At 36.9% G+C, this 9,994-nt stretch overlaps 1 protein-coding gene across 1 annotated transcript; it reads left to right on the forward strand.

Annotated features, from left to right (window-relative positions):
* Window positions 1-2,158: 2,158 nt before the first annotated feature.
* Window positions 2,159-4,516, forward strand: LOC131076061 (G-type lectin S-receptor-like serine/threonine-protein kinase At2g19130). The gene has a single exon (XM_058013088.2). It carries the CDS (start codon window positions 2,159-2,161, stop codon window positions 4,514-4,516), a length of 2,358 nt encoding a protein of 785 aa, XP_057869071.2.
* The last annotated feature ends 5,478 nt before the right edge of the window (window positions 4,517-9,994 follow it).

A 9,994-nucleotide genomic window follows, 5' to 3' on the forward strand; every position in this document is an offset into this window, starting at 1 on the left:
AAGACATCAATACCTGAGGCTTAGATATTTTTCAGAATATTTTTGAATTAGTTTCCTATTTTTCCCAATGTGTTGAACAGAGAAGATCATGTTTGGTGAAAAACCTATGTTTGGTAAAATTAAAAAAACAAGTTCATAATAAACTCAATATGTAATAATATTATATTCATTGGAAAGCTGGCTTTGAGGACTACAATACTACATTTTGGGTTGTCAAGACCATTCAATTTAAGCCTTCAACTAGAGGTTTGAAGGCCAAAAATCTGCAAAAAAATGTAGAAAGCTCCAGAGAAGTGTTAGAAAAGGGGTTTGAACGAAAGGGGGTTCGAGCGAACCCCCCATTTTTAGGGGGTTCGAATGAAGGGGGGTTTGATCGACCCCCCCCTATATAATTGAAAAATGACATAATCAACCATTAAAGGTGCTTCGCTCGAAAGAGTGGGTTCGAGCGAAGTGGGGGGCTTCGCTCGAAACCCAAAGGGTAGTCCGTTCGAACACCCCCACTTTCCTCGAACCCCCCCTAAACAAAATTGTCCACTTTCGCCAATTTTCTTCATTGGCAAAAGTGGGAACCAGCTTTGTGAGTTCACCCTATACACCAATTAGAAACATTCCAAACACAACATGCAATGATTGATTTCCCTTAATAAAATGATGTCTTCAACAAATGTAAGCCACAAAAAGAAAGTTAGAAGTTTTAAAACTTGTCTTTTTTAGTGATTTTAAGCTACATAAGAAGGGGTTAGATAACCAATCAAAAAAAAGAAGGGGTTAGATACTTAAACAATCAATGAAAAAGATAATTAGTATTAAGATAATAATTTATTTTAAAAATTGGGTCTTTTTCAATGATGTGGGTTGGAACACTCAACCCAACGATTCAAAAAAAAATAGATGTTAAAAAATAGAACATACATGCTGAACTACACAAATACTAGGAAAACGAGCATAAGTGCTAAATCAACCAATAGAAGCATTAAAACATAGAAACAAAAAAAAAAAAATCATACACCTAATTTTTTGAGACATTAATGTTCAAAGTGTAGGAATCGAATTGCATAGGTGTTGAATCATGTCATACATGTGGTACTCCATGGTTCTTGTAAAACAATGTGACTTTCCTACAAGATTTTTAGATTTTACGCAACCCAGAAAGTAAGGTAGGAAAGTTAGGTCATTGGTTAGCTTAGGAGTGAAAGGAAAAGATAGAATAGAAATTTTAAAAAAAAGGAAATAAAAATTGGAGATAGAAAACAACGGAGGTGCTAAAATGTAGGGCATAGGCACTAAAATGTGTAGCTCCATAGATATAGGTCACTAGTGCTAAATCAGTGTAGGAACTAAGTCATAATAGAGGTGCCAATCCAACTTCTTAAAGGTTCTCTCCAAAGCACCTAAGTGTACATCGTCTTCTTTTTCCATATCCTAACCCCTTGAACGAACAAATTAGATCAAATTCAAAGAACTGGAATAGAAGAATAGAATATCCTTGCTTGACTGGGAAAAAGGCTGTACCAACACAAAATTTGGAACTCTGAACATTAGAGATTCTTGCTTATTAAAAACTAATTAACCTAGACCAATACTTTCTATTTTAACTAAAATGTACCATTAAAAGTATCTCCTTTTTAAAAGTTTCGAAGAATAAAATCAACTTTGGTCCAAACCAAACCATATTGCCAAGAATAAAATGAATAAAATACTGATTTCAAGAAACAGAATTATATTTGAGTCAATCCAAAGACAATAGTATATATGATATGGTAACCTAGTGGAACTATGAAAGTGCTTAAGTCAATCGGGAACATTATAATAACCACTCGCATGTTTGGTATTCAAAGAAGTCGAATTTCTGAGTTCATTTACGTGGGATCGACGGCACTTCTTCAGCCTTCTTCTGTTTTTCGCCTTCACGTTTTTAGCAACCTGTCCGTCTTTCGTCCGGCACAAAAGACTTGACTGGCATTCTGTCAGCAAGCGTAGAATATTTTTATAAACACGGTTTGAGTGGAGAGAAAACGCAGATATTATTAATTCAGAAGATAAAATTACGCATTTCACGTGAGGTCGACGTCGCTACTTGGGTCATCTACTTTGATTGCGCACTAGTCTTTCTTCTCTATTTAAATTCGAAAAGAAACCTGAATATACAAACGCAATGGATACTGAAGAGGCGATTAAGTATTTGGTCCTTGCAATTACTATGATTATAGCAGCGCATAATTGCAGTTCATTACCATCGGATGGTGGACATACGCTTCTATTGGGTGCTTCGCTCACTGGAAATCAGACCATATTGTCAAAGAATGGCACGTTTGCATTAGGTTTTTTCAGTCCGAGAGGCACGAATAACTGGTACATTGGCATCTGGTACGCAGGAAAAACACAAAAGATCATAGTTTGGGTGGCTAACAGAGAGAATCCAGTCAGAAGCATGCCCGGCGGCGTTCTGCACTTTTCAAGAGATGGTCAACTTAGATTGCTTGATAGAAAGGCCCGGTCAGTTTGGTCGACTGATATTCATCTGAAAGGATCGCGGGCAGTGTTAAGGGACTCTGGCAATTTCATTATGCTGGGTGATGGTCACAACAAGTCTGAGATTGTTTGGGAGAGTTTCGCGCATCCGACAGATACATGGTTGCCTGGCATGAAGATGTGGAAAGGAATGCATCTTACTTCCTGGAAGAGTTCGGTGGATCCTGCAGCAAGTGGGCTTTTCTCTTATGGAATGGACATGTCTCCACGAAAGACGCAGATGGTATTGGTCTATAATAACAGTATTCCATATTCCTCAAGTGGAGAGTGGACTGGGAATTATTTTACCAAGATTCCCGAGATCGGGGCTGAGAAGAGATTCCGATTGTTTTGTGTGAGAATTTCTCCTGAAAGCATATACTTTAATTTTAGCATAAACCAGGTAGACCATACCCTCAACGGGCGGATAATTTTATCTGAGAACGGCATGTTGGAGCTTTACTACTTGATGGATGATAATAGGTGGACTATTGAGTGGTCGACATTCGGAGGTCAATGGAGTGACTATGATATTTGCGGAGCGTATGGAGTGTGCAATAAGAATGAAGTGTGTAGTTGTTCTGAGGGCTTCGCGCCTAAGCATGCCTCTGCAAGTTGGTGGTCAAACGGCTGTGCTCGACGAAGACCCCTGCAATGCTCTGTCACAGAGGGTACCACCGACGACTTCTTGGAAGCCAAGAATCAGTACTTACCCGAGAAAGAAGCTGTCTCATACAACAACAAGGCAACATTGGAAGACTGCCGGATTGCTTGCCTCAAAAATTGCTCCTGCACAGCGTTTGCTTGTGCTATTTCTGATCCACCCGTCTGTAGACTGTGGTTTGGGGATTTGTTCAAAATACGCGTTTCATCTGACGGCCAATCGGTCTTCATTAGGCTGGCTGCTTCTGAGTTTCCGCACTTGACATCAGAGCGAGGTAACAAAGCCCCTGCACTTAGAGTCTTATTGCCTGCTGCAGCCGCTGCTTTCTTTGCCGTTTTGGGTCTCCTGTCGGCCATATTTATTGTGTACAAACGTCGAAAACTGCAGATGAAAAGAAAAGAAGAGGACGTGCCAACTTCACTCAAAGTATTCACTTACAAAGAGTTGCGAATTGCAACCCAGAATTTCAAGCATAAGCTGGGGACCGGAGCATTTGGCTCCGTGTTCAGAGGAACTCTTCCAGACAATACGCTTGTGGCGGTAAAAAGATTAGAGGGTTCTGCACAAATAGAAAAGCAATTCCGTGCCGAAATAAGCACTATCGGCAGAATACAGCACGTGAATTTGGTGAGGCTCTGGGGATTCTGCGTAGAAGGCTCTCGTAGGCTACTGGTGTATGCTTACATGCCCAATGGTTCTCTAAACTCCTTCCTTTTCTGTAAAGATGAAAAAGTAGAGAAGATGTTGGATTGGAAGACTCGGTTTCATATCGCTCTGGGCACTGCAAGAGGATTAATTTATCTCCACGAAGAATGCAGAGATCGCATTATTCACTGCGATATTAAGCCCGAGAATATTCTTCTGGACGGCGACTTCAGCCCGAAGGTTGCTGATTTTGGGTTGGCAAAGCTTGTGGGTAGAGATTTCAGCCGCGTATTGACGACCACAAGAGGAACTCGAGGTTACTTGGCTCCCGAGTGGATCTCTGGCCTTCCTATCACTCCCAAGGCAGACGTATATAGTTTTGGTATGACGTTGTTGGAAATTATTTCCGGTAGAAGAAATCTCGATTTAACTGTGGAGGAAAGCAGGTTGTACTTTCCTACCTGGGTTTCATCACAGATTGAGAGGGGAAACATACTAGGCGTTGTAGATGCAAGGATAGCAAGTGAGGCAGACATCGAAGAGGTGAAAAGAGCGGTTGTGGTGGCTGGGCAGTGCATTCAAGACGATGAGGATGAGAGGCCGAGCATGAGTGAAGTGGTGAAGATATTGCAAGGGACGATGGAGGCTCCTCCGCCACAAATTACGAGGTCTCTACAGTTGCTTGTTGTTTAGCTAGACGAGGAGGACGAAGATACCTTTGTTAAAACTCCTTGCATATCAATTGGCTCGGTACCCACAAAAAAATGCTGACGTTTTCAAGACGTTACTTTTTATTAAATTAAGGGAAACACCCATGATAGGTATAATCACGACGCTACTGCATATCACAGATTGTATTAGGATTTACGTTATAGTGTTCATATATAAATTTTTACAGGAGTTAAATCTAGATAGCAATTTTTAGGATTTACGTTATAGTTTTCTGTGATAATTTTTATTTGAGTTGAATCTAGATAGGAATATTTTTAATTTTCTTTTTATGGATATTTTTTAAATAATTATTTGATTCATCTGTTGTATATTCTTTTTATCTGTTGCTGTTCTATATTCTTGTCTTCTATTCAAACTTAATTCAGTTATGTATATTATTATTTACTATTTATTTTATTTCTTTCTTCTCTACAATTCTCTTTATATTGCTAATATATTCTTTGTAATGAATTTTATCAATTTAATTTTTTTTAAATTACTTATATTAATAGTAATAATATATGTTTAATAATAATTATTAATTAAAAATTGATATTTTCTATATTTTTTAAATTAATAAATATAGATAATTGAGATATTTTCTCTTTATGCTTTTGTAATTTATATTTTAATATGATATTAGTTAATTTTTTATCTTTATAAATACCTATATAAACTTCACTAAATAATTCTAGCTTCTTTAGTAAAATTAGAAATGTAAAATTGATAAAAAAATCTTGAGAATATGTTAAACTTTTATCAATAAAATTTTTGTAAATTTTTTATCTAAAGTATAGAATTACTAGTACTAAATGAAGATTTGTTTAATAACATAAACAAAAGACTAGCTTTATTTTAGCTACAATATTCTCTTACTTAGACTTCAATTTACTAGCATGGGATGTTTTATAGGCTCTTTTCTGTGTCATTGTTGCATATTAATATTAACAAGAAGGTATGAAATGCTATAAATTAATGATTGTATAGCAACAATGTACCTTCCAATTTTTTTATATATTCATTTTTATTTTATTTAATGTGATTGGTGGCATTGGTGTAACATGGCCTCTAGTACCACATGGGCAAGGGGAGAGTGGACCTTATGACCTCACACCTTAAACAATAAGATCTTACCAATCAATCCAAGCTCCCAACCTATATATTCATATTTATTATTCATCAAATTTTAATAATCATTTTTGTCAATAGCATTTCTTTGCACTACATAAATGTTGTGATAATCATTTTACATGTTATTTTATATTATAATTTATTAAAAATATGTGTTGCATAATATTAAAAATGTAATATGATATATGGTGCTGGAGCACCCAAGTGGAAGAGCAATCCTACATCAACCAAAAATTATTTTATTTTAATTTTAATTTTCCTATAGTCCAGTTGTTAAAGTTTGGGAATAAATGTTGTCAAAGAAATTTTTTTGTAATAAGGCTAAATATTTTAATAAATATTTTGGTCACTTTTTAAAGTTGCAATATTGTAATTTGAATGTATTTTAGAGGCACTTACATGGCAAAATATTCAAATGTGCCTTCTTGGGCATGGAAATCAAGAGTTAAAACTTCAAATGACATAGGGAATCTTGATACAAATACATCAACTTATTCAAAATGGAGGCCTATAGTGTCTTTGAAATTTCCCTTTTAAGGTCCTAGGGGATTTATGGAGTGTCATAACTAATTCTTGATTTAGAATGCTTGTGGAAGTGGGAAGGAAAGTTCTCTATGGAGCATTATATGCCATTTATTATCTTTTTTGGCATCTTCCTGATATTGGTGTTGGTGGTAGTGAGTCTAAGTGTAGTCAATATTGACATTATTTTTTTTTTCTAAGTTAAAAATCTCAATTTCTCATTTTGGGCACGAGATTTTGGGAGGTATTTTGTCCATGGTTTTGAAAAAATTAAAACAAAACCTCTCACATCTTTTCTCTTCATATCTTGAATTGGTAGTAGAAGTATTTTCCACGTTGTTAATTTGGGAAGCTTGTTTTGCAATAGAAGACCAAGAAGAAGGATATTAATTTTCCTTAGATGTTCTTTCTTGCTTATGTATGATTTTGGATCATATTTATATTAGATTTCAAATTGGTATGTATTCCTATCAGGAAACAATTCGATCTAATATCATATTTGTTGGTGTAAATAAATATTCATTATGGATATTATTACATTTTACTTAAGTTAACTTAGGATAATGCATCTCTTCATAGTTTGTATTTGAGACACTTAGGGAAGTGTGCACATAGGGATAGAGCTTGTAGAAGAAATTCCACCTTTTGTGGTCTTGTTTTGTTGTTACACTCCACATTCGGTGGGTCATCCACCTCTTGTGGAATATTATATTATTTCTCCTACCTACCCCTAGTATTTCTTACCTACCCTTGTTTCTCATTGAGCCACATATCATGATTGTGTGCTTGTACATCCATATGGCCTTGCCTATATAAGAAGGCCTATATTCATTGTATTGGTGAATCCAGTTGATCATTTCCATATTGATGAGAATACAGTTTTTTCTTGAGTTATTTTTTCTCTATTTTATACTTTTCATTGTGTCCTTGATCTTGACAAAATCTCACATGGTACCTTCTAGCCAATCAGCTTCTGCCCAGTCAACAGCGCACATTCACCACCCAATCAGCAGTGCCCAGTAAGCGCCTAATCAGCATTTTCTTTGGAAATTTTTAGACCCCTCTCCGTTGAGCAGTTTGGATTTTTGGGTCAACTTTGGAGGCCCATAACTTGCTCAATTTTGCTCCTTTTTGGGTGCAACTTTTTTTTATTTGGGCTAATTTTGCATGCTCTTCATAGTGGTGTGGTTACTTTTTGGTTTTGGTGCACAATGTTTTCCAAATTTTCAGATTCTCTCAGTTGTACCTGTCCAATCCTCAATTCTGCAACTTCAAAGGCCTTGTTTGAGCTCATACGACCTCCTTTTCGGGTGCCATTTTTTTTTAAAGTGCATGTTTTTTCATCTAATTTCATAATCTATGATTAGATCTTAGAGATTTTAAGTGGAAATTGTAGTTTCAGATATTGGCCTTATTTGGCCTATTTGGTACTTGTAAATTGCTTGGATCTTATTTTAGATCTCTTGCACTATTAGTTTGAGTCTCTTTTGGCCTTATTGAGGCAATTATAAAATTGAAATCAGAAGTTCACTTTGTCATTTTTTGCAAGTGGCCCATTGTACATGCACTAGGTATAAAGTGCCAAATTATCACTTTTGTGGGGGGTGTCTTGTGTGATTGTGCCTCTCTTTCCTTGTTCTCTTTCATTTTTTTTTGCAACGAGTCCTCATAAATTTCCACCTTTAACTCCACATAATTATGCATCATGGAAAATTAAAGTATGGAGCAAATTAATGGAAAAAGGTCTCACGCATTACATAGATGGAACAATAGAAGCACCACCTGATCCTAAGGTTGATCCTAATGCTCTTTTAGAATGGCTCACTAAGAAGTGCATGGCTCTTAGAACTTTGCGCAAGTATGTATTAGATGACCTCATCTTTCATATTGAGAAGTGTACTAAAATCAAAGATGCTTGGGATATGTTTCAGAAATTGTACATGGTCAAGTTGATGAAATCAGAAGTTATAAGATTGACAATGAGCTCACCAACTTGGATCCTAAGAGTTTTGATACAATCCAAGATTATGTCACCAAAGAAAATGAGCTAAGAGCAAAGCTTAAGGATTGTGGAATTGACAAAAAGGATGCTCAGTTGATATTCAAGTTGTTGGACAAGCTTGCACCAAAATATGTAGTATTTGTGTCTAGCTTCCAAACTCATTGTTTGACAGTGGGGAGTTCCTATGTTATGCCTTCATTTGATGCTTTCATAGAAATGTTGATATTGGAACAATCTAAGTTGTTGAACATGGGGCTTCTCGAGTCTTCAAAGTCCTAGGCTTTGGTGGCTAATCAAGGGAATCTAGGAAGTCAAGGCAAAGATTCTAACAAGAAGAAGAAGCAATCTAAGTCAAAGCCACAACAGGAAAAAGGAAAATCATCCTCTCCATCACAAGGTGATTTTTCATCCTCTTCCAAGAAGGGGACACCACCTAAGAAGGATAAACTAAAATGTGCATATTGCAAGAAGTATGGTCATGATGAGCATCAATGCCACACAAAGTAAGTTGATGAGTTAACTAATCTTCTTATGAAAAACAACATCAACTTGCAATTCACCTACACACAGAAGCATTTATGGCTACAATAGGTTCTTCACAGTAGTGGATAGTTGACTCGGGTGCCTCATATCACATGGGTTCTACAAAGGAGCGGTTTTCTTCATTGGAGCCATCTAAGGTACCTCACATTTACATAGGTGATGATACACAAGTAGAGGTTGAATGGAAAGGTTCAGTTGACATGGATGATGGAACATTTGAAAATGTTCTCTTTGTTCCTAACTTGTCTACCAACCTTCTCTCTATCTACCAAATCAGTCACTATGGGAATGGGAAAAAGGTTGAGTTTACACCAGATTTAGTTGTGGTAAAGGAATGTGACGATGATGCCTTGGCTATAGTAGGACAAGTCAATGATAACTCAAGGCTTTATTCATTCAACCACTTTGTGCCAAGTTTTCCTTCTAGGGCCTTGCTTACTCATTCAAATTCAGAAAGTAAGCTATGGCATGAGCGGTTTGGTCACCTCAACTACCGCTATCTTCAATAGCTCAGCACTAAAGACATGGTCACAGGTCTACCTCAAATTAGTTTTTTAGAGGGTGTATGTTTAGGGTGTTCCATGGGCAAGCATCCCGAAGAGAAGTTTGATAAAGGGAAAGCTTGGAGAGCTTTGGAAGTTCTTCAACTTGTTCACAATGATGTAGCAGGTCCATTTCCAACACCTTCATTTAGCAAGGCCCACTATGTCCTCACCTTCATTAATGACTACTCCTACTTCACTTGGGTCTACTTTCACATTCATAAGAGTGAAGTATTTGACAGATTTTAGGACTTCAAGACTCGTGTGGAGAATCAATCGAAGAAAGTGGTCAAGATTCTTTGTATAGATAATGGAAGGGAATATGTGAACAAGAGACTTGAGGATTTTTGTACATTTGAGGGGATTGATCTTCAGCATTCTGTAGCATACACTCCACAGCAGAACGAAGTTGCAAAACTCAAGAATAGAACTCTAAAAGAAATGGCTAGCTATATGATTCATGCACGATCTCTTGATCCCACCTCTTGGGCAGAGGCTATCAGTTGTTCCACACACATCCAGAATCGGGTTCCTCACAAAGCTTTGCAAGGTATTACTCCTTTCGAGGCTTGGGATGGTAGGAAACTGATTGTGAGACATTTTAGAGTCTTTGGGTGTCCAGCATGGGCTTGCATACCTCCACAGAAACACAAGGCATTGGAACCTCAAAGTCGGCCTTGCATATTTATTGGATATCCTGAGGGTGTTAAGGCATATAGA

This window comes from Cryptomeria japonica, chromosome 10 (genome assembly GCF_030272615.1).
Source record: "Cryptomeria japonica chromosome 10, Sugi_1.0, whole genome shotgun sequence".
Lineage (NCBI taxonomy): Eukaryota > Viridiplantae > Streptophyta > Pinopsida > Cupressales > Cupressaceae > Cryptomeria > Cryptomeria japonica.

Excerpts from the sequence above, each read along its gene's own strand:
- LOC131076061 (XM_058013088.2), top strand. The coding sequence starts at position 2,159 with ATGGATACTGAAGAGGCGATTAAGTATTTGGTCCTTGCAATTACTATG.